The sequence below is a fragment of the Prunus mume genome, linkage group LG3, assembly GCF_029339155.1.
Source record: "Prunus mume cultivar Tortuosa linkage group LG3, ASM2933915v1, whole genome shotgun sequence".
In the NCBI taxonomy this organism is placed as follows: Eukaryota; Viridiplantae; Streptophyta; class Magnoliopsida; order Rosales; family Rosaceae; genus Prunus; species Prunus mume.
In genome coordinates, this window is record NC_142700.1 from 4,940,801 (window position 1) to 4,961,241 (window position 20,441).

Here is a 20,441-nt window from a genome sequence, read left to right on the forward strand (position 1 = left end):
CAGACCCACAGTTTCACACCGCAAAATGTCATGCAAAGACAGGGACCGTTTTGGTTGGAAGTTGGACTTGGGCTTGGACTTGGAGGACAAGAAAGATAAGTGAGTGTTTAAGACTAAGATAAAGCAAATGGCAGCTCCTCTGCCTCTCATTTTCAGGCACCCTCCTCTCCGTCTCTGCACTCACCATCTTCTCTACCCTCCTCTTTCCATAGCCAAAACCTCAACCAAACCCTTCTCTCTAATTTCCTACTCTCCCACCAACACCAGGTCCTTTCCCATCGTTAATTCCACTCAGGTATCTCTCTCTCTCTCTCTCTCTCTCTCTCTCTCTCTCTCTCCTGTACCCTTTTGTATTGGTCCTATAACTGAGTGTTGAAGAATGCCCTTAATGTTAGTATTACTATGTTGATCTCTGTTTTAGATGGAAGGGGATGAAATTATAGAGGAAATTACTGAGACAACTCGAACAAATGTAGTTGGGAAGAAGAAAATTTTTGTAGCTGGTGCCACTGGAAATACTGGTAAAAGAATTGTTGAGCAGCTACTGGCTAAGGGGTTTGCAGTTAAAGCTGGAGTTCGAAACGTGGAGAAAGCCAAAGCTAGCCTTCCCCAAGACAACCCAGCTCTTCAAATTGTGAGCTTCTTCAAAATTGGAAATTCTGGTATTAATTCATGCTGGAAACTTAATTGGGTCTCTTCTGTTTTGGGGAATGATTACTTTATTGGGTTTTGGATGAAATGATTTCTTGTGTTTGTTTGTATAGGTGAAAGCAGATGTGACAGAGGGTTCTGCCAAGCTAGCAGAAGCAATAAGTGATGATTCAGAAGCAGTAATTTGTGCCACAGGATTTAGCTATGGATGGGATTTGTTTGCTCCATGGAAGGTCACTTTGATTGTTTATCTGTGCAATTAGCATCTATTTCCTTCACTTTGTGGTGCAACTTTTATCTTTATGAAGTCCTTTAATTTTCGATTGAGGTAATTATGCAAAGGGGTTATTTGTTTAAGTTCAATCTTAACCAAATGTCGTGAGTCGGTAGATTTTGTTAGGAGTTAAATGCATATTGGTGTGTAATCTTATCCGAGAGCAGGTCAATAGCTAAAGTAGGTTGATTTTCATGATGTATTATTCTAGTTGTCTAATCATTATCCGAGAAAGTAACATCTAGTGGAAAACTTTTAATGAATGAGGCCTCTCTTGATGATTAACAAGGTTCATAGACTGTGCCATCAGACACTGGTTCTGGTCAGGAAAGAATTTGATTAACAGCTTCTTCATTAGAAGAGTCACCGTTCTGGGGTTTTAAGTTATTATGTGTTTGTTTTTTTAATCGGTATGTATCATAAGATTTTCACTTTAGACATTTACGGGTAGTTAAACATCAAGTTTTGCACAACCTTCTACTTGAGGCTGAGTTTATACCCGCAGAAGAAAACAGATTTGGTATACAGTCTTATAGCAATGTTGCAGTTCATTGCACCTCCCTAGGATACATTTGTTTGCATTACTTTTACGTTAGCAATTGAGTGATGCTTGAAATATATGTCTGTGGAATCCGGAGTTTAGCCTCTGGCTAGTAATTGAAGGAACATTCCTTGCTCAAACATCTGGTGGAAAACAAGCTCACACTTTGCCTTTACTTCAATACAGATTTCTATTGAAAAATGATCTGGTATGAACTATACAATAATAAGGCCTGGGGGTTGAAAAATGATCCTCCCACAGGAAACCTTGTGATGGAGCCAGAGGTAACACAATCTGTGATAATTTTTCCCCATTTTGTTTTGTTACTAAAAGCTGAATTACTTTAACTTGATGTTCTTTCTGATCTCTCTTGGTAGGACACTCTTTCTGATGGCAGTATCTCCGGAGATCTGGTTGCAGAAGTAGCTATAGAGGCATTAGTAAATCCTGAAGCATCTTACAAGGTTGTGGAGATCTGGTTGCAGAAGTAGCTATAGAGGCATTAGTAAATCCTGGGCAATTTGCTACATTCAAAGTCATTAATCTATACAGAGTCATTCCGTTTTTGCGTCATGGTACGTGCAATTGCATAGTCTTTTTACAATTATCCAATTATTATGAGTAATTACATGTAAGTTCACATTATGTCTTGAAATTTTATATGCAATTATTTACAATGGATGTGCAATTGCACAACAATTCTAGGACATGCATTAACAACTGAAACATCGACAAAGGCGTTGTCTCTTTGAAATTCCTTCCACTATTTGGAAATTGCATAGTTGTCAATACAAATGCTAACGACACAAATTACGTTCAATTACACATTACTCATATTAATGTGTAATTTGGAGAAAATATTAATTATAAAATTTAAAATATAGCATTGGATTTTAAAATTTTGTAATAAAATAAAATAAAAGAATACAACCGGTCTGGTTTGGTGTTGTGTAAAATTGAAACCTAAATCGGTTGGAACCGGTTCGGTCTGATTTGTTGACTTTTTTGGTCAACTGATTTTTTTCTTGATTTTTTTTTCATCGGTCTGGTTCGGTGTTCCGGTTTTTCGATCCCAATGCCCACCCCTAATACTATCGTTCTAATAGAGGTACGAGAACTCAATCTCTATTAGAGAGATTGTACACAAGTTGGCATCCTAGGATAGCATGACCCTTTAAATTCCTTCATGGAAACCATCACCCTCCACATGGTATTGTTTAACAAAAAACAAATTTTACAGGGCTAAAAAGTTATTTACGTTAGCCTTAGTCTTAGCCCAGCAGTTATAGGGGCGCCAGTTGGCGTGATATAGTCAAAAATAATTATTGCAGCTACGGTTTAGACTAAAAGTTGGGTCCCACGAGCCAGCTCAATTTTCAAGTTCATAATGTGATACTTCACGGAAACCCATCATTACGATTCACATGGTCCTGTTGAGGAAAAAATCAAATTTTATCCATGATCATCATCTATGGGAATGCCATCAATGTTAAAAATACTCCATGGTATGGTATGTTGGGATGAAACCCACCATATATATTTTACTTTCTCGATTTTGTGTTGATGAAAAAGCTTCATTCGCATTGGCAGTGACTGTGATTTAGCCCCAAATTAACAAAATAATTACCTTGGAATGAATTAACAGAGTCATTCAGTGAAGAGAATGGTTTCGTCATTTGCTTTTTTCAAAGGAAATTATACAATGAAGGACTCAACTCAAGTGGATGCTGGGGGTTTGAACATTCATCTTTTGGTTATTAAAAATTCATGCCATCCATGATCCATCATCTATGCCAATGTCATCATGGTAAAAATACTCCATGGTATAGTAAGTTGGTAAATTGGTAACCCACCACATGGGGTTTAACCTAGGGGTGGGCATAGGAACCGAAAAATCAGAAAATCAAATCGGACGGGACGTAAAAAAAAAGAGAAAAAAACCGAGTTGACTAAAAAGTCAACAAAATTGGACCGAATTGGGCTGGACAGGTTCAAATCGGTTCCGATTCTAGTTTTACACAAGACAGCATAGGATCGGACTGAACCGGACCGGTCCAGTATTTAATATATATTTTTAATATATTATATATAATATACAATATAAAAATATTATTTTATTAGGCCAGTTCTATTTTTTTAGAATAGAACTGGCCATATCTGATTACAACGAAACAGCCCCTTTTAGTTTACGCAAATTAGGTTTTCCTTCAGTCTCCTCTTCTCCTTCCCTCTCTCTCTTTGCTTCTCTTCTCTCAGACGCAGCAGACCACGCCGCTGCTCCTTGCTGCCGACAATGACAATCACGCAGCGCACACCTCAAGTAAGTCATGATCTTCCGCTTCTCTCTCTGTTTGCTTGCTATTTTGGTTGTGTTCGTAATTTTTTGGGATTTGGAAATCTTGTTGTCTGAGCACAAATTTGGGGGACTATTTTCCTGTGATTATGATTAGGAATATTGATCTCCAGTGCCTTGTGCGTAGCTTCTAAGGGTACGAACGATTCTTTGCTTCAAACCCCAAGTTTGCTGCTTTCACATGCAACAGACAGTCTATGGCTCTTTTGTTAGCAGCATTTTTAGATTTGCGTTATTGCTCCTTGCCTAGCTAATTACAAGCTTAATTGGTCATTAAAATATTTAATTAATCCACATTAAGTACAATGAGCTTACAGATGTTTGCTTTGTTTTGTGCAGATTTCAAATTTCAATCAAAGATGCACAAGAATGTCGAGTCAGCTTTAGCAAAGTTTTGACCAGGAGGTAGTGATGATTAATTAATATTTGAATGTGGTGGATGATTAATTAGCACTCATGACTCATGTTAAGAATTGAAGGGAAACCAAATTGAATTGTTGAATTTGTTATGCATTGAAATTTCAGGAACATATATTGTGATTGAGAGGAAGCAATGAGCAAAGGGCCTTCCTCGCATATTGACATTGAAAAAAGGCAGTGCTCGCCACATGAGAACCCGGTAGACTAAGCAAAATGTTGGTACGTACGCACTTGTGGTTAGTCTTAACCGTGTTTGATTTTCTCCGCAGTTGAGTTAGAGCGACCCGAGTTGCCGAGCAGGAGCAAGTCCACAAGGTGCTTTCCTTGCCAATTGCCGAGAGAGCAGCCGACATACTTCTTGCTAGCGAAGGTTTGTTCAGCTCAGCAGCTGTGTAATCACGGATCTGTGGTGTGGTTTGGAGTATTTTGACCTTGACGTCTTGATTTTGCCTTGGTTGTGCAGTAATGAGGCCTGACCGAAATGATCCAAACTGGCGAGCTCGTCTGATGAATCTGGCCAAGAAAGGCTCGTCAGGTGGCTCGGCCGGTCCTTCTGCATCGGCTCGGGCTGGTGGTTCTCCGCAAATGTCGGTGTCCCGGAGTCAAGCTGAAAGTGCCTCCTCGGCTGCTGCCCGTGGGAGGGAAAAGAGACGTGCCGAGGAGCAGTTACTCCGCGATACCGGGAAGAGGCGCGCTGAAGAGGAGCCGAGGAGGGATATGGGCAAGAGGCCAGCGAGTTCGTTTGCGCCAGAGGCGGGCCGAAGGACTAGTGTGGGTCCTCAGAGTGGTCCCCTGAAGCCCTGGGTGGATGCGGAATTGGTGCTCAGCTCGTATCACGAGTTAACCAAGCGACTTCTGAAGGTGGAGGTCGTAGAAGGGTTGTTTACCGAGGAGATGGGATATAGCGGCATGACCCTGTCTGCATTGGAGGACCAGATGAAGGTAGCCCATTCCGACCCTATTTTGCCCTTTGGCCTTGGCGACTTTTTTTTGTTTTTGGTTTCTTACTGAACTTCAATGCAGGCCACTGTGAAGCTGTTCATTGCTGCCCGGAACGTGGCTGCTCATCGCGAGTTTGACCGAGGAAAAAGGGATGAGCATGCCGTGACTGTGGCCGAGCTAAATCGAACCATTGGCGAGAAACCGAAGTCTGAGGACGAGCTGGAGCTCGCGGTGGTTCGGCTGGAAGCAGAGAGTAAGAAGTATGCCGAGCTGATGTCTTCGGTGAGCAAGCTTCCCGAGGAGAAGCGAAACTTGAGAGCAGATCTGTCGCATTCGCAAAAGGAATTGGCTGAGGCCAAGCAGAAGATCGAAACTCTCTCCTCTGAGCAGCGCTCGTGTTATGATGATGCTGTGAAAGACTTCGTCGAATCGGTTGAGTATGAGGAGAGGCTTGCTGGTCAGAGGGTTCAGGGATACTTTGATCTCATTGAGAAGGTAGGGGAGAAGTATCCTTCCCTGGACTGGAGCTTTCTAGACGGTGGAGCCGAGGAGGTTCCAGCAGAGCAAGGTGAGGGTGGGGACTCGACTGGCCCGTGTACCGAACCTATTGTTTCAGTTGGCGATCCTGCTAGTATATGTACCGAGCCTGTTTCTCAAGGCGCCGAGCCCATCGATCCAAGTGTTGACCAAGTTGCGTCACATGAGAACCCTTCTGCTGTGGTTATTTCCGATGAGGCTGGGGGCCACAACTCCTGAGCTAAAGACCTGCATTTATTTTTTGTAGTTTTGGACATGTATGAACAATTTGCTGACCCTTTGGTCGGCTCGGTGTAATTTGTGCTTAATACTCGTGGTTTTACTTTTGCCCATGTTTGAACATCTTTTGATTGGGTGAATGCAAAACCATTGTTGTCGTGTTGCACACTTTTCATTTTGGTGTCATTCCAAACATGCAAGACAAATCAAAGATTGGGTGAATGTCTCCTAGTGAGAGAATCTATGACATCATATGTTGAATTCATGCTGGAAACTCAATTGGGTCTCTTCTGTTTTTGGGAATGTTCAATGTATTACTATTTGGTCTTGGATGACAGAAGGCATGTATTTGTTTGTAGGTGAAAGCTGATGTGACAGGGGGTTCTGCCAAGCTAGCAGATGCAATAAGTGACGATTCAGAAGCGGTAATTTGTGCCACGGGATGTCGCTCTGGATGGGATTTGTATGCTCCATGGAAGGTCAGTTTGATTCTGTATTTGTGCAATTAACATCTATTCCCATTTCACATATGGAGCAAAATCATTATATAGTGTCATTGGTTTTGACTGATGTATGAATGCATGTTTAAGATTAACAATCATGGAAACCCAAGGCAAACAAGTCTCTGCTACACAATCTTATAGCCACTTTTCAATTGATTACACCTCCCTACAATACATGCGTCGACTGATGCTTAAAATTGGTGAAACTCAAAGTCTTAGCCTTTGGCTAGCCACTTTTTCTTTGCTTCAATGCAGTTTGACATTCGAATATCAGTAAGATTTTTTATAGTCCTAGAATTGCAAGTCTGCATTTTTCCTTTGGTGCACTTGTTGATATTGATGTTAATGTTATGCAGTCTGAAAAAAGGTTATTTCACTACAGGTTGATAATTTGGGCACCGTCAACCTTGTAGATGCATGCGTGCCCGAAACTTGGTGTGAAAAGGTTTATCCTTGTGAGTTCCCTTTTAGTCAATGGAGCAGCAATGGGGCAGATACTCAACCCAGCTTACATCTTTCTTAATGTTTTTGGACTGATCTTAATTGCAAAGCTTCGGGCAGAGGATTATATTAGGGAGTCTGGTATGAACTATACGATTATAAGGCCTGGTGGGTTGAGAAATGACCCTCCAACAGGAAATCTTGTGATGGAGCCAGAGGTAATCTATACATATTTTAGGCAGACTTTATGAATTTTCCCATTTAATCTTGTGAAGTACTAAAAACTGAGTTGTTTCGATTTAATGCTCTCTCTGATCTTTCTTTGTAGGACACTCTCTACGAAGGCACAATCTCCAGAGATCAGGTTGCAGAAGTAGCTATTGAAGCATTAGTTCGTCCCCAAGCATCTTACAGGGTTGTAGAGATAGTTGCACGTGCCGATGCCCCCAAGCGTTCATATGGGGATCTTTTTAGTTCTATCACGCAACGGTGACCGCTGAGTTTGATTCCAAAACATTATGTTGGCACAGTAGTATCCCATTTTTCAGAAGCCTTTCTGATGATGGAAGATATCCCAGCAACATCTCCAAGAGCAGCGGTCACTTTTGAAAGAAGCGAAATTCACACGCACAATGATGTAGATGGTGAAAGCCATGGCCATTCTGCAACCCTGCATATCTGATTACTAGTTCTTTATGAACTTGAACTTTAGAAGTGGGTTTTGCTTTTGTTTGACGAAAATGAGAACGCAGAGAGTGAGTTTTATAGGGAGGGTCTGTGGAGTTGGCTACTGAGAAGAATCTGCCAAGCTGCTACATTATGTTGTTTTATTTAACCACAAACAAAATCATTTGAGGCTGGTGTGGCCTTTCACATAGTTTCATAGGATCATCTGCTTGTATTTTGGCTTTATCAGCTGCTACATGATGCTGCCTCCATAAAAAACGAGGTTCCTTTGGGTTTTAAGATTAAGGATTTCTGAATTTATAAAATTTTATATTTTCTATTAATTAAATGGGTTAAAGTTTAGTATTTATCATATAGCGGCAGACAAAATAGACAAAAATAAAAATAAAAAGAAGCAATGGAAAAACACTGATGTGGAAGTTTGCAGACCCACAGTTTCACACCGCAAAATGTCATGCAAAGACAGGGACCGTTTTGGTTGGAAGTTGGACTTGGGCTTGGACTTGGAGGACAAGAAAGATAAGTGAGTGTTTAAGACTAAGATAAAGCAAATGGCAGCTCCTCTGCCTCTCATTTTCAGGCACCCTCCTCTCCGTCTCTGCACTCACCATCTTCTCTACCCTCCTCTTTCCATAGCCAAAACCTCAACCAAACCCTTCTCTCTAATTTCCTACTCTCCCACCAACACCAGGTCCTTTCCCATCGTTAATTCCACTCAGGTATCTCTCTCTCTCTCTCTCTCTCCTGTACCCTTTTGTATTGGTCCTATAACTGAGTGTTGAAGAATGCCCTTAATGTTAGTATTACTATGTTGATCTCTGTTTTAGATGGAAGGGGATGAAATTATAGAGGAAATTACTGAGACAACTCAAACAAATGTAGTTGGGAAGAAGAAAATTTTTGTAGCTGGTGCCACTGGAAATACTGGTAAAAGAATTGTTGAGCAGCTACTGGCTAAGGGGTTTGCAGTTAAAGCTGGAGTTCGAAACGTGGAGAAAGCCAAAGCTAGCCTTCCCCAAGACAACCCAGCTCTTCAAATTGTGAGTTTCTTCAAAATTGGAAATTCTGGTATTAATTCATGCTGGAAACTAAATTGGGTCTCTTCTGTTTTTGGGAATGATTACTTTATTGGGTTTTGGATGAAATTTCTTCTTGTGTTTGTTTGTATAGGTGAAAGCAGATGTGACAGAGGGTTCTGCCAAGCTAGCAGAAGCAATAAGTGATGATTCGGAAGCAGTAATTTGTGCCACAGGATTTAGCTATGGATGGGATTTGTTTGCTCCATGGAAGGTCACTTTGATTGTTTATCTGTGCAATTAGCATCTATTTCCTTCACTTTGCGGTGCAAATTTTATCTTTATGAAGTCCTTTAATTTTCGATTGAGGTAATTATGCAAAGGGGTTATTTGTTTAAGTCAGTCTTAACCAAATGTCATGAGTTGGTAGATTTTGTTAGGAGTTAAATGCATATTGGTGTGTAATCTTTATCCGAGAGCAGGTCAATAGCTAAAGTAAGTTGATTTTAATGATGTATTATTCTAGTTGTCTAATCATTATCCGAGAAGGTAACATCTAGTGGAAAACTTTTAATGAATGAGGCCTCTCTTGATGATTAACAAGGTTCATAGACTGTGCCATCAGACACTGGTTCTGGTCAGGAAAGAATTTGATTAACAGCTTCTTCATTAGAAGAGTCACCGTTCTGGGGTTTTAAGTTATTATGTGTTTGTTTTTTAATCGGTATGTATCGTAAGATTTTCACTTTAGACATTTACGGGTAGTTAAACATATAGTTTGCACAACCTTCTACTTGAGGCTGAGCAACCTGCAGAAGAAAACAGATTTGTTATACAATCTTATAGCAATGTTGCAGTTCATTGCACCTCCCTATACATTTGTTGCATTACTTTTATGTTAGCAATTGAGTGTTGCTTGAAATATATGTCTGTGGAATCCGGAGTATTAGCCTCTGGCTAGTAATTGAAGGAACATTCCTTGCTCAAACATCTAGTGGAAAACGAGCGCACACTTCACCTTTACTTCAATACAGATTTCTATTCTTATGCCACTAATATTTAATGGTTCTATATGTGCACAACTCAGATATTTGATAGTCCTAGAATTGCACATCTGCATTTGTTTTTTCTCTGGTGTACTTTGTGCTATTTGATAATATGTTGATGTCTGAAAAAGGTTATTTCAATACAGGTTGATAATTTTGGCACAGTCAACCTTGTTGAAGCGTGCCGTAAACTTGGTGTGAACAGATTTATTCTTGTCAGTTCCATCTTAGTCAACGGAGCAGCAATGGGGCAGATTCTCAATCCAGCTTACATATTCCTTAATGTTTTTGGACTGACCTTAATAGCAAAGCTTCAGGCAGAGCAATATATCAGGAAATCTGGTATAAACTATACAATAATAAGGCCTGGGGGGTTGAAAAATGATCCTCCCACAGGAGACCTTGTGATGGAGCCAGAGGTAACACAATCTGCGACAATTTTTCCCCATTTAGTTTTGTTACTAAAAGCTGAATTGCTTTAACTTAATGTTCTTTCTGATCTCTCTTGGTAGGACACTCTTTCTGATGGCAGTATCTCCAGAGATCTGGTTGCAGAAGTAGCTATAGAGGCATTAGTAAATCCTGAAGCATCTTACAAGGTTGTGGAGATTGTTTCGCGTCCTGATGCCCCGAAGCGTTCATATGAGGATCTTTTCGGCTCCATCAAGCAACGGTGAGCTTTGACTCACTGAGATTGCTTCTAGATTATTATGTTGGCATATAAGTATCCCAAATTCTAGTAGCCTTCTCATGGAAGATATATATGTGCTTGCCTATAGTGTTCCTTTTGTATTATCATTTCTTTTAGTTACTTTGGTATATATGAATCTGGCAACGCATTATTGTTCCATTGTCCTCCTTTATTAACATAGATGAAAGAATTGACATTAAATCTAACAATAATTGGCAAAAGTAGTAACATTGTGGACCTGATTTCTTGAATCAAATTTAGTTCATCATATTGAACGGCACTTCAAAAAGAAATGGACAAGCAAATAATGGAATCAAATGAACAAGTTTAAAAGAACCAAGCCAGCAGAGAAGCCATGGCACCTAGTGCAGCAGGAACACCCAGAGCTGCTGCTGTGCTTTCCATTGGTGATGGCGCAGCAGCATCTTCAGCAGCAACCGTGGCCCCGAAAGAAGCGAAGCTCACAAGAACAATCATGTAGATGGTGAAAACCATGGCCAATTTGCAACCCTCCATTTTTTTCTGATCACTAATTCTCAATTAGCAACTAGAAGTAACGAGGCAGTGCTAATGATCTGTAATAAGCAGAAGTGTAGAAGTGGGTTATGGTTTTGGTTTGATGAAAATGAGAATACTTAATTGGGTTTTATAGGGAGGGTTTTATGGAGTTAAGCCAATAAGAATCTGCCAGCTGCCACATTATGTTGCTTTAACCACAAACAAAATGATTTGAGGGTGGTGTTGTGCCCTTTCATTTAAATCCTGTACCAGCCTGTCTTCCAAATTGCAAGATTAGCGGAATCACTCTTTCCAGACAATTGCTTCGAATATTTGAATAATTTTCAGTGCCATGCATGTGACATTTTGAGCTCTGTGCTGTACACACATTATTAGGGCCTTTTGGGCCACAAATTAAAGCCCACATAGTAGCAAATGGGCCCATCCAAATTAAAGCCCATTTTCGGGAGCTTCTATGAGTTTATGTTGAGCGGCTGTGTTGGGGGCCCAATAATAACTTTGTAATTGGTCGACTGTTATTAAGGACTCCCTTTCTCATTACAATTTGTTTGTTTTGGGATACTGGAATTTGGGCCCATCATTAAAGCTTATTTACTATATTTATTTTTATACAAATTATAATTTACTTTAATTTAATTTAAAGAGGATTGGAAGGAACTCAGGTTGAGAGTAAGAATACATCTTGACTAAGCAAGTATTTACAAAGCCATTTACTATCCACAAACATGACATCTATTTGAGTGAGCTCAAACTCTACTTTCTTTTGACCGAAAAAACAACTCTCGACTTTCTCTCTCTAGAGACTAAGAAATGAGTCACTGTCAGCCGAAATATCGGCGAGTCGTGCCGGCGTCGACAACAAAGCTCCGAGAAATAGAAGTGCTGATAATCTCGGCGCAAGACCTGAAGGACGTGAAGCACGTGACGCAGGTGAGAGCCTACGCGGTGGTGTACGTGGAGAAGGAATACCACGCGGCGAGGACGGGCGTGGACGAGCAGGGCGGGACCAACCCCACGTGGAATGAGGTCGTCAAGGTGAAGTTCCGGGAGGACCTGCTGGAGAACGACGTGCTAGCGGCGCTGAACGTGGACATCTACGCGCACGGACACGTGAGGGAGAAGCCGGTGGGCAGCGCCCGGGTGCTGCTGTGCGACGTTTTGAAGGGCGGGGACGAGCGGGAGCCGGCGGATAATCCGGTGCAGTGCATGACGGTGCAAGTGTGGAGGCCGTCTGGTAGGCCCCAAGGGTTGCTGAACCTGTGGGTCCCGCCAACAGGGAGGTTCTTGGTGAGGAGGGAGTCTTTGTCGTTTAGTGTAAGGGAAGCGGTGGATGGTGAAGAGGTGGAGGTGGAAGAGGAGGCTGTGGTGAAAGGTGGCGAGGAGGCATAGGTTTTGATGTTGCGGTGGATGTGTCAGTAACGTGCATGCAGGACACGTAGAGCTATTCAGTTTCTCATGCATGCATTGCTAGTGCTTTGTTTAATTATGTTATATTATGTTTTTTTCTTGGTGGGGTTTGTTTAATTAAGTTGAATTTTGACCATTTTACTCCCTTTTTTTTTCTTCTTTTATTTATCTGCCTCATGAAAAACAAAAATGTATTAAGAAGAATAATTTTAATTCAAGGTAATTACAACTATATTAGTTCATTTAAAGATTCGATTTTTTTAAGGGTTGTGAACTAACTGGCCTTTATTCTACCTTCCTATAAATACGATTACAAAGCTAGAATACCAACAAGCGACTCTGTGGCCCAATGGATAAGGCGCTGGTCTACGGAACCAGAGATTCTGGGTTCGATCCCCAGCAGAGTCGTCGGGATTTTTGTTTTTAAATTTTTTTACTTTAATCTCTTAATACCATTGTAGTTACTTAAGTTATTTATTTTGAAGCATTATAACCATCTGTCAGGATGGCCGAGTGGTCTAAGGCGCCAGACTCAAGTTCTGGTCTTCGAAAGAGGGCGTGGGTTCAAATCCCACTTCTGACATCAAATTTTTTTTTTATCACCTCATTTATTCAACATTCAATGCTAACCCTCTGTCATGTTTCCCTCAAATTTGTTACATTTTTATATCTTTAATTTCTTTTGCTACCAAACAAATTATGTGTAACAATACTGTCCAAATCTTCTTGAGTAACTATTGTCCCAAAATTCAGAAGACACATAGGTTAAACTGATAAACTGATTGTGAATTAGCAATCTCGCTTCAGACTTGATGGTAATTTTCTTGTAATGTTAATAACTGTACAGAAGTACAAACATGAAGAAACTACAAACAGAGCCACTTTGTGGGATTAAATTGATTGATGATTTTTTCTTCCTATTAAATAGTAACCCTGAAGTGAACAACAGGACTCAGAAACTGTCATATGATTATGCTCGTTGTGAGTTCAAGATGACTGCTAGAATAATGTTGTGGAAATCGCCTCCTGCTGCCTATTATGTCTGTTCCTTGTTGGACGCCGCTTTTAGTTTCTCCAATTGTTTCCTTATATATGCCTGTTTTAACTTCTCACGACGAGCCGCTGCTTGCTCTTCCCTGCGCTGTTTGAGCTCAGATGCCTTCTCTCTCGCTACATTTGCTTCTTCGTGTACTTCCCTGAAGAAAAGGAACACAAGAGTGAAAATCATGAGATGACTGTTGCCAGGAACATAGAGATTTCAATCAAGCAATCAGCATCCGTCGCAAGGACTATAAAGGATTAGAATCAAGCAATAAGAAACATACTACATAAATGGAGAAACTCATTAATAAACAGACAAACAGTAAAATGGGAGAAAAAACCCTAAGCCAAATCATACTTTCATTTATTGATCAACCAGATTCCTAGCTTTTGTCTCTAAAGCTTAGGTCTAAAGCTATATTGTTTTATCCTTTAGCAGGATTTGTCTCAAACCCAGGTTTATTCAGCTCATTTCCTGCAGGGCATCTTTCTATCTATGGCCTGGCACTCAAGACATTGTACAGGAATAAGAGAGGTGCAAAGTATTCAGCTTAAGAAACTCATCAATATCAGTGAGATTCTAGTTCTACTACCCAAGGCTTAGATGAGTAACAGTAGCAACAACCAAATTACAGTGGCTAAATGTTAGTCTCCAGATTATTATAGAAAGTGGCATCACTGAAGAATAACAATAGCAAAAATACACTGAAGTGATGAAATCCTTTAATTATTTGATTACTTTTGGTTAACTAAACTTTCATACAGCATAGATAAGTTATACTGGAATAATTTGAAATTGTTACCTCACAAAACTCTTGTAAACATCATTGTCCATTGTTGCAGCTGCTCGCCCAAGCCCCAACGGTTTCATGCTAAACAGCATGGAAGCATCACTATCACCATCTTGATTCTCCGAAGATACTACAGCAGGCGAATCATGATGCTGAGTTTGCTGCGGTTCGTCCTGGTCAACTCTCTTGCAAAAAAAATCCACACAATACTTCTCCTTATCTTCCTCATCTGATAGCTCCCCCTTTACTAGCTTATCATACAATGCGGCCTTCCTCTCCAATGCTGCATAGCTAGCTGATCCATCATTAACTGCTTTGAGCTCAAGCTTGTCTCTGAATATAAACCAACCAAAACACAAAATTGATCTTAGCAGGAAGCCAAATTAAAGACTAGGGATACTATCATTAAAGTTCTTCATATTGTAAGAAGCACAAGAAACTGTTGGCAGCGGACGATAAAATTTAAACCTTCCAAAACAGAGAGCTCAAAAATTTCATCTTATATCTAAGCAGCACCCAAAAGACTCATAATTTATACTCAGACAACAGTAAGAACCCTAGATACCAAAATGAACCCTAACCCAGAATTACACCAATACTAGCAAATTACGCATAATTAAGGAAATGGAAATTAAACCCAGAAACAAAAATTGCGTAAAAAGAAAGAAAAATACGTACTTGTGGGCCCGGGCATCGACGCCGGAGTTCTTGGCGGACAAGGGATCGTGTGAGGTGATCTTCTTCTTGGCGCGGTGGAACTCGACTTCTGAGCCGGAGAGTTCCTTGGACTTCTTGGAGTCTTCTTGCGACTTATAGAGTTGGGCCTTGAGCTCCATTATCGAGGAGGCACCGACGCCGGCGATGGCGCGGTGCTTCTTGGGCATTATTGAAGATTCCGTTAGCCATCCCAAGGATTCCACCACCACACTTCTCTTCTTCGTCTCCTCCTCCGCCATTTCTGCAATTTCAGGATTGAGATCGTTGGCAGTGACTTAGCTTTCTTCTTCTTCTGTTTGAATTTGATTGATTGGAATATCTGAATTCGTTTCGGTTTGCGAGGGCGGGTGCTGGTGGATTCGTAATGGACTCCACCGCCACATAATGTGGGCCGGCCCATTTGGGTTCATAGTTGTTTATTATTTCTTCTTTTTTTTCCTACAGTTTGTCGGTTTTATCATTTTAATCATCATAATTTTAATTTTATCAATTTTATCCTTATAATTGGAGTAATTCAAGAACACGTTTCAACTTCTGTTAAATTCCTCCAAATTCTGTTAAGTTTTGACCAAGTGACCTTCATGTGGAGAGGTATTTCTGCATTCGAGGCATCTATCTAACCGTAAAACACAAGATGCTACTATTAGGTCCAAAATTTGCAGAAGGTTCTTGGCAAGTCCCAATGCAATTTCAAAACAGCCCTCTCCCCCTCACTAGGAGGATTAGAATTTTCGTGGTGGGTGGTGGACCGCTCCATCTGTCTTACCTTAGTGAGCAAGTTCCATCTTTCCAAAAAGTAGTCTAGCCTAGTACTGCTTTTAGAAAGGAAGTAATCTGATTCCTCCTCCCAGTCAAGAGTAAAACGGTATAAAACCAATTTGATTAATAAACTCTTAACAACAAAATCCCAAGTATTCTAAAAACAAATAATGTTACAATAGCTATTCTCACACTCTCCTTCATTCTGTCCATTTGCACTTGTCCCCTTGTTTTTATATTTTGATTTTTCTTTTGCTTACTCAATTACCAAAGTATAAAAGTAAAAGGAAATGAGTGCGAATGGATACAATGAGAACGTGAAAAATCACTATCCTTTTTTGATACCTCGTCACGTAATCTTCACATTAGGAGGAACATTTACAATGTTATTACCGCAAAGTAAGGAATCATGACATTCGTTGCTCTATATTCGTTGCAAGACACATGGAATAACTGCCATGACTAGTTTTTTTTTTTTTTTTTTTTCCCTTCTGCTAGAATTACCATGACAAGTTATTTACTCTGTGTGAGATGGACTGAAAGGCTAAGAATCTCTCACACCTCTGTCCTCTTCTCTTTTCTACATATAGTGGCTTCATGGGCCTAATCAATTTTCTTCTCACATAGCTAGCAGTTGGTGGTATCTGAGTGCTTACATTTCAAATTCAGGGTGCGACTCGTTCTCTCATTTGCATTAGCTTCTTTTTTATTCTTTTTTCTTCTTTTTTTCCTTTTAGATTTTACTTTCACTTTAGTTCTTCACAGCTATTAATTTCAATTGTTTTTCTCAGATACACAAGTTGCCATCAATTAGTCAATATGGTTAAGACAGTTGAGTTGTATGGATTTTGCTCTGTTCAGTCCCCAGAAGCAGTGACAGAGTTTGTGGAGAAACATACTGGAAAAGGCACTGTTTATGCTGTGAAGGTCTTCCACAAAGATGGAAAAACAAGAGCATCTGCCATGGTTCAATTCACACATGCAGAGTTTGCTGAAATGATACTGAAATTAGCCGGAGATCATCTTCGACAAAATGTGCCGTATGGGAAATCAAATGTGAAAGCTACAGAAATGAAGTTTGACATGGTACCTGAATCAAAAACCTTGCAACCTAGCATGGAACTTGTAAAGCTACACTTTGGATGCCAGATTTCTAAGGAACGGTTTTCTGTGCTTTGGACACTATCCGATGTTTCAGTGAAATTTGGGATGATAATTAAACATTTCTACTTCTTTTTCTCTTATGATTCTGTTGAATATAAGCTAGAAATATCCTATGACAATGTTAACCAGATTGAGCTACAGAGTCCATGTGGTCAACTTGCAAAGTTTCTTCTCATCAAGGTTTGGTTCCCCTGTTCTAGTATATATTAATCTGCCATGCATCCTTTCTATACTTGCTTTGAATGCTGTTGAAACAGGCTTTGATCTTCCTTAAACATAAAACAATTACTATATTATGCGTGGCTCTTTTTTTGGGGGGGGAAGATTTTTAACATTTTTCTCTTCCTTTCCTTCTTCCTCCTGCTAGTTACGTGGTGCGCCTCGGATTTATAAGAAAGGTGTCCCTGTTAAGAACAAGAAAAAGGAAGCTTCTGACAATTACTGGGTTCGAGAAGTTGATTTCACTCCAGCTTGCTGCATTGGGCAATCTTCTGCTGTATGTTTGGAGCTTCCACTTAGGTGGATGCTTCCAAATCTAGGCAGCACTTTTGTTCATTATAAAGAATATGAAGGACGGTTCGTTCTGGAGAGAGGCAACGGTTTCTCCAGTAGCTCAGATCTTGTTCCTATGGTGAGTCCACCCCTAAGCATTAAGTTGCCATATAAAGTCCTGTTCAAGATAAATTCCTTGGTGCAGTATGGATGTGTTCCTGGGCAAGCACTTGATGTCAAATTTTATAAGCTAGTTGATCCTAGTAGAATAACAATTGAATATATAGAGTGTGCCCTGGAGATACTATTTCACTTAAAAGTGTGCTGCTATAAACCCGTGAGTTGGCTTAGAAACCAGTACAAAAAGCACCAGGCAAGCAAGCGAATTGCCAAAACACCTGCTATTTCTTTGGATGATGGGCTGGTGTATGTACACAGGGTTCAAATAACACCATCTAAAGTATATTTCTGTGGTCCAGAGATAAATCATTCGAATCGCCTTTTCCGAAAGTATCCTGAAGATGTTGATAACTTTCTTCGTGTATCTTTCGTTGATGAGGACTTGAGCAAGATGCATTCAGAAGATTTATGTATGCGTTCAACAAAACAAGAAAGGCCAACAAGAGTCCATGAAAGGATACTTTCTATCCTAAAAAATGGCATAGTTATTGGTGAGAAGAAGTTTGAGTTTCTTGCCTTTTCATCAAGTCAATTACGAGGTCATTCTGTGTGGATGTTTGCTTCAAGAAGTGAGCTCACAGCACAAGACATCAGAAACTGGATGGGTGATTTTAAGGAGATTAGAAATGTGGCAAAACATGCTGCCAGGCTTGGTCAGTCTTTCAGCTCTTCCAAGGAGGCTTTTAGTGTTGGTGAGGATGAAGTTGAACTCATTCCGGATGTAGAAATTGAAAGGGATGGAGTTAAGTATTGCTTTTCTGATGGAATTGGGAAAATATCTGCTGACTGTGCTGCAAGGGTGGCAAGAAAGTTCGAGTTAAGTCGTACTCCATCTGTCTTCCAAATTCGATATGGTGGCTATAAAGGTGTTCTGGCAGTTGATCCAACATTGTCAAAGAACTTGTCATTGAGAAAGAGCATGTGCAAGTACCAATCCAACAACACAACACTAGATGTTCTGAAATGGAGCAAGTACCAGCCTTACTTCCTTAATCGAGAAGTGATTACCCTTCTGTCCACCCTCGGAGTTCCAGATGACGTTTTTATGGAAAAGCAAAAACAGGTTTTGAATCAATTGGATGGCGTTTTAGCTGATCCATTGAGAGAACAGAAAACGATGGAATTATTGTTTCAGGGAGAGGTCATCAACATTTTAAAGGAAATGGTTTTGTGTGGTTACACACCAGATGCAGAACCATTTCTGGCCATGATGCTACATGCATACTCCGCAGAAAAGCTCCAGAAACTGCGAAGCAAAACAAGGATATTTGTCCCAAACGGAAGATCTATGATGGGATGTCTTGATGAAACCGGCACATTGGAATATGGTCAGGTATTTGTGCAATGCTCTCACCGTGGCAGCCGACAATTCTATGATGCTTCCTCCCATATCATCAGCGGCAGCAGTTCAAGCGAAGACAGTTTTATTGTCAAGGGAAAAGTAGTAGTGGCTAAAAACCCGTGTTTACACCCGGGGGACATGCGTGTTCTTATGGCTGTCAATGTGCCTGCATTGCACCACCTGGTGGATTGTGTTGTTTTCCCGCAGAAAGGAAAGAGGTAACTTTGCATTTGATGAAATTATAAACCTGTTTCAGATTGCTTGAACTATTTACTGACTATATTTGCTTTGCCATCAAATTAGACCACATCCTAATGAATGCTCAGGAGGTGATTTGGATGGAGATTTGTACGTAGTGAGTTGGGACCCTGATCTAATTCCTCCTCGCCAAATTGAACCCATGAATTATTCCCCGGCACAAACTGTGCAATTGGATCATGATGTTACACTGGAGGTATATTATATGACTCTGAGTTTATCAAGTAAAATTATATCATGCATATATTCTAACATATTTCCTTTTACACTTGATGTTATACTGTGTTTGTTACAGGAAGTTGAGGAGTCTTTTACAAACTACATAGTCAACGACAACTTGGGGATCATTTCAACTGCTCATACTGTCTTTGCAGACACAGAGCCAGACAAGGCTATGAGTGCTCCGTGTAAAGATCTCGCCAAGCTCAACTCCATCGCTGTTGACTCTCCGAAAACTGGTCAGCTAGTCAAAATGCCGGGTCGTCTGCGTGCCAAGGAATACCCAGATTTCATGGAAAAGCTTGACAAACCCACCTACGAGTCCAAAGGAGTGATCGGGAAGCTATTCCGACAGGTGAAGGAGCATGTTGAGCTTGTATCTCATTCATGTTCAAGCTCTAATATTAAGTCCTTCACTGCGGAAGTGGCTAAGAAGTGTTATGACCCTGACATGGAGGTAGATGGATTTAAGCTCTACATCAATGAGGCCATCCGTTACAGACGTGAGTATGACTGCAAGCTGCAAAACCTGATGGAATATTACGGCATCAAAAGTGAAGCCGAAATACTAAGTGGGACTTTCGCTCAAACATCCAAATGTTTCGATACAAGAAAGGACTTGAAAGCAAATATTGGTCTCGCGGTAAGGTCATTGAAGAAGGAAGCTAGGGGATGGTTTTATGAGAAGCAGGGAAGCGAATTTCGGTTGAATGTCAGCACCGATGGCGATGATGCATGTGCAGCAAAAGCATCAGCGTGGTACTACGTTACTTATCATCCTCGTTACTTTGTTGGTTGCTACAAGGAGGGAACGGGAAGGGAGCGTTTCGTAAGCTTTCCATGGTGTGTCTTTGACAAGCTCCTCCAGATCAAGAGGGATAAAAGAAGCATCAGAAATTCTATACATATCGACTTGACAGAGTTGGCATGATGGCATCATCAGGTGTTTGAAAATTTGAAAGACGTTCTTAGCTGCTGTGTTTTTCCTTGAAAACTTATGTACGAATATGTGTTCCGTCATGTTTTTCTGTAAGCAATTATAATAAGTAAATAATTAAGTATGGTTGTGGTCGCTACTTTAGAATGCTGTGCAACTTTCTGCAGATAATTTGGAATGTGTTTCCCTCATTAACCTAAGGCATAACCGAGGGAGAAGCAAGTTGCTATGCAGCAAGTTTTTCTTGCTCCCAAGTAAATTAAAGAACACACATTAGCATGTTAAGTTTTTATT

The 20,441-nt window shown here is 40.5% G+C and overlaps 5 protein-coding genes, 2 non-coding genes and 1 pseudogene across 11 annotated transcripts; 7 read left to right on the forward strand and 1 right to left on the reverse strand.

Moving 5' to 3' along the window:
• The first annotated feature begins 53 nt into the window (after nt 1-53).
• Nucleotides 54-7,896, forward strand: LOC103325108 (uncharacterized protein At2g34460, chloroplastic-like; annotated as a pseudogene). Its single transcript, XR_016125061.1, has 5 exons — nt 54-295; nt 422-634; nt 765-884; nt 6,823-7,099; nt 7,210-7,896. The product of XR_016125061.1 is annotated as an uncharacterized protein At2g34460, chloroplastic-like (transcript).
• Nucleotides 3,628-6,159, forward strand: LOC103325102 (uncharacterized). Of its 3 annotated transcripts, none has more exons than XM_008227234.3 (6): nt 3,628-3,786; nt 4,159-4,224; nt 4,345-4,438; nt 4,509-4,609; nt 4,703-5,181; nt 5,263-6,159. In XM_008227234.3, the coding sequence occupies exons 5-6, from the start codon at nt 4,705-4,707 to the stop codon at nt 5,935-5,937; spliced, it is 1,152 nt and encodes a 383-aa protein (XP_008225456.2). In that variant the 5' UTR covers nt 3,628-3,786; nt 4,159-4,224; nt 4,345-4,438; nt 4,509-4,609; nt 4,703-4,704; the 3' UTR covers nt 5,938-6,159. The 3 variants fall into 3 exon arrangements, with proteins under 3 accessions (XP_008225456.2, XP_088904045.1, XP_088904046.1); XM_089047919.1 differs by having other exon boundaries at nt 4,345-4,413; XM_089047920.1 differs by adding an exon at nt 3,917-3,955 and having other exon boundaries at nt 3,685-3,786; nt 4,345-4,609.
• Nucleotides 7,897-8,075: 179 nt separating the features above from the next.
• On the forward strand, nt 8,076-10,480 carry LOC107880802 (NAD(P)-binding Rossmann-fold superfamily protein). The gene is made up of 5 exons (XM_089047921.1): nt 8,076-8,287; nt 8,396-8,608; nt 8,739-8,858; nt 9,777-10,049; nt 10,143-10,480. The coding sequence occupies exons 1-5, from the start codon at nt 8,120-8,122 to the stop codon at nt 10,305-10,307; spliced, it is 939 nt and encodes a 312-aa protein (XP_088904047.1). The 5' UTR covers nt 8,076-8,119; the 3' UTR covers nt 10,308-10,480.
• Nucleotides 10,481-11,650: 1,170 nt separating this feature from the next.
• On the forward strand, nt 11,651-12,229 carry LOC103325105 (protein SRC2-like). The gene has a single exon (XM_008227238.2). It carries the CDS (start codon nt 11,651-11,653, stop codon nt 12,227-12,229), a length of 579 nt encoding a protein of 192 aa, XP_008225460.2.
• Nucleotides 12,230-12,582: 353 nt separating this feature from the next.
• On the forward strand, nt 12,583-12,655 carry TRNAR-ACG (transfer RNA arginine (anticodon ACG)). Its single transcript has one exon. It is a non-coding gene; the product is annotated as a tRNA-Arg (tRNA).
• A 91-nt stretch (nt 12,656-12,746) lies between these two features.
• Nucleotides 12,747-12,830, forward strand: TRNAL-CAA (transfer RNA leucine (anticodon CAA)). Its single transcript has one exon. It is a non-coding gene; the product is annotated as a tRNA-Leu (tRNA).
• Nucleotides 12,831-13,012: 182 nt separating this feature from the next.
• Nucleotides 13,013-15,420, reverse strand: LOC103325106 (uncharacterized protein At4g18257). Its single transcript, XM_008227239.2, has 3 exons — nt 14,758-15,420; nt 14,092-14,412; nt 13,013-13,443 (listed from the first exon to the last, which is right to left on the reverse strand). Exons 1-3 carry the CDS (start codon nt 15,033-15,035, stop codon nt 13,284-13,286), a joined length of 759 nt encoding a protein of 252 aa, XP_008225461.1. The 5' UTR covers nt 15,036-15,420; the 3' UTR covers nt 13,013-13,283.
• Nucleotides 15,421-16,092: 672 nt separating this feature from the next.
• LOC103344344 (putative RNA-dependent RNA polymerase 1) lies at nt 16,093-20,342 on the forward strand. Of its 2 annotated transcripts, XM_089047922.1 has the most exons (5): nt 16,093-16,225; nt 16,347-16,899; nt 17,087-18,951; nt 19,037-19,187; nt 19,287-20,342. In XM_089047922.1, exons 2-5 carry the CDS (start codon nt 16,375-16,377, stop codon nt 20,139-20,141), a joined length of 3,396 nt encoding a protein of 1,131 aa, XP_088904048.1. In that variant the 5' UTR covers nt 16,093-16,225; nt 16,347-16,374; the 3' UTR covers nt 20,142-20,342. The 2 variants fall into 2 exon arrangements, with proteins under 2 accessions (XP_088904048.1, XP_088904050.1); XM_089047924.1 differs by having other exon boundaries at nt 16,128-16,899.
• Nucleotides 20,343-20,441: the final 99 nt, after the last annotated feature.

Bases quoted from the DNA above. Each gene is read 5' to 3' on its own strand.
- LOC103325102 (XM_008227234.3), top strand. From the start codon at position 4,705: ATGAGGCCTGACCGAAATGATCCAAACTGGCGAGCTCGTCTGATGAAT. The intron at 5,182-5,262 runs GTAGCCCATTCC...ACTTCAATGCAG, and splicing joins CATTGGAGGACCAGATGAAG to GCCACTGTGAAGCTGTTCAT.
- LOC107880802 (XM_089047921.1), top strand. From the start codon at position 8,120: ATGGCAGCTCCTCTGCCTCTCATTTTCAGGCACCCTCCTCTCCGTCTC. The intron at 8,288-8,395 runs GTATCTCTCTCT...TCTCTGTTTTAG, and splicing joins CCATCGTTAATTCCACTCAG to ATGGAAGGGGATGAAATTAT. The intron at 8,609-8,738 runs GTGAGTTTCTTC...TTGTTTGTATAG, and splicing joins ACAACCCAGCTCTTCAAATT to GTGAAAGCAGATGTGACAGA.
- LOC103325105 (XM_008227238.2), top strand. From the start codon at position 11,651: ATGAGTCACTGTCAGCCGAAATATCGGCGAGTCGTGCCGGCGTCGACA.
- LOC103325106 (XM_008227239.2), bottom strand. From the start codon at position 15,035: ATGGCGGAGGAGGAGACGAAGAAGAGAAGTGTGGTGGTGGAATCCTTG. The intron at 14,413-14,757 runs GTACGTATTTTT...GTTTATATTCAG, and splicing joins GTCGATGCCCGGGCCCACAA to AGACAAGCTTGAGCTCAAAG. The intron at 13,444-14,091 runs GTAACAATTTCA...CCTTTTCTTCAG, and splicing joins GTTTACAAGAGTTTTGTGAG to GGAAGTACACGAAGAAGCAA.
- LOC103344344 (XM_089047922.1), top strand. From the start codon at position 16,375: ATGGTTAAGACAGTTGAGTTGTATGGATTTTGCTCTGTTCAGTCCCCA. The intron at 16,900-17,086 runs GTTTGGTTCCCC...TCCTCCTGCTAG, and splicing joins CAAAGTTTCTTCTCATCAAG to TTACGTGGTGCGCCTCGGAT. The intron at 18,952-19,036 runs GTAACTTTGCAT...CCATCAAATTAG, and splicing joins TTCCCGCAGAAAGGAAAGAG to ACCACATCCTAATGAATGCT.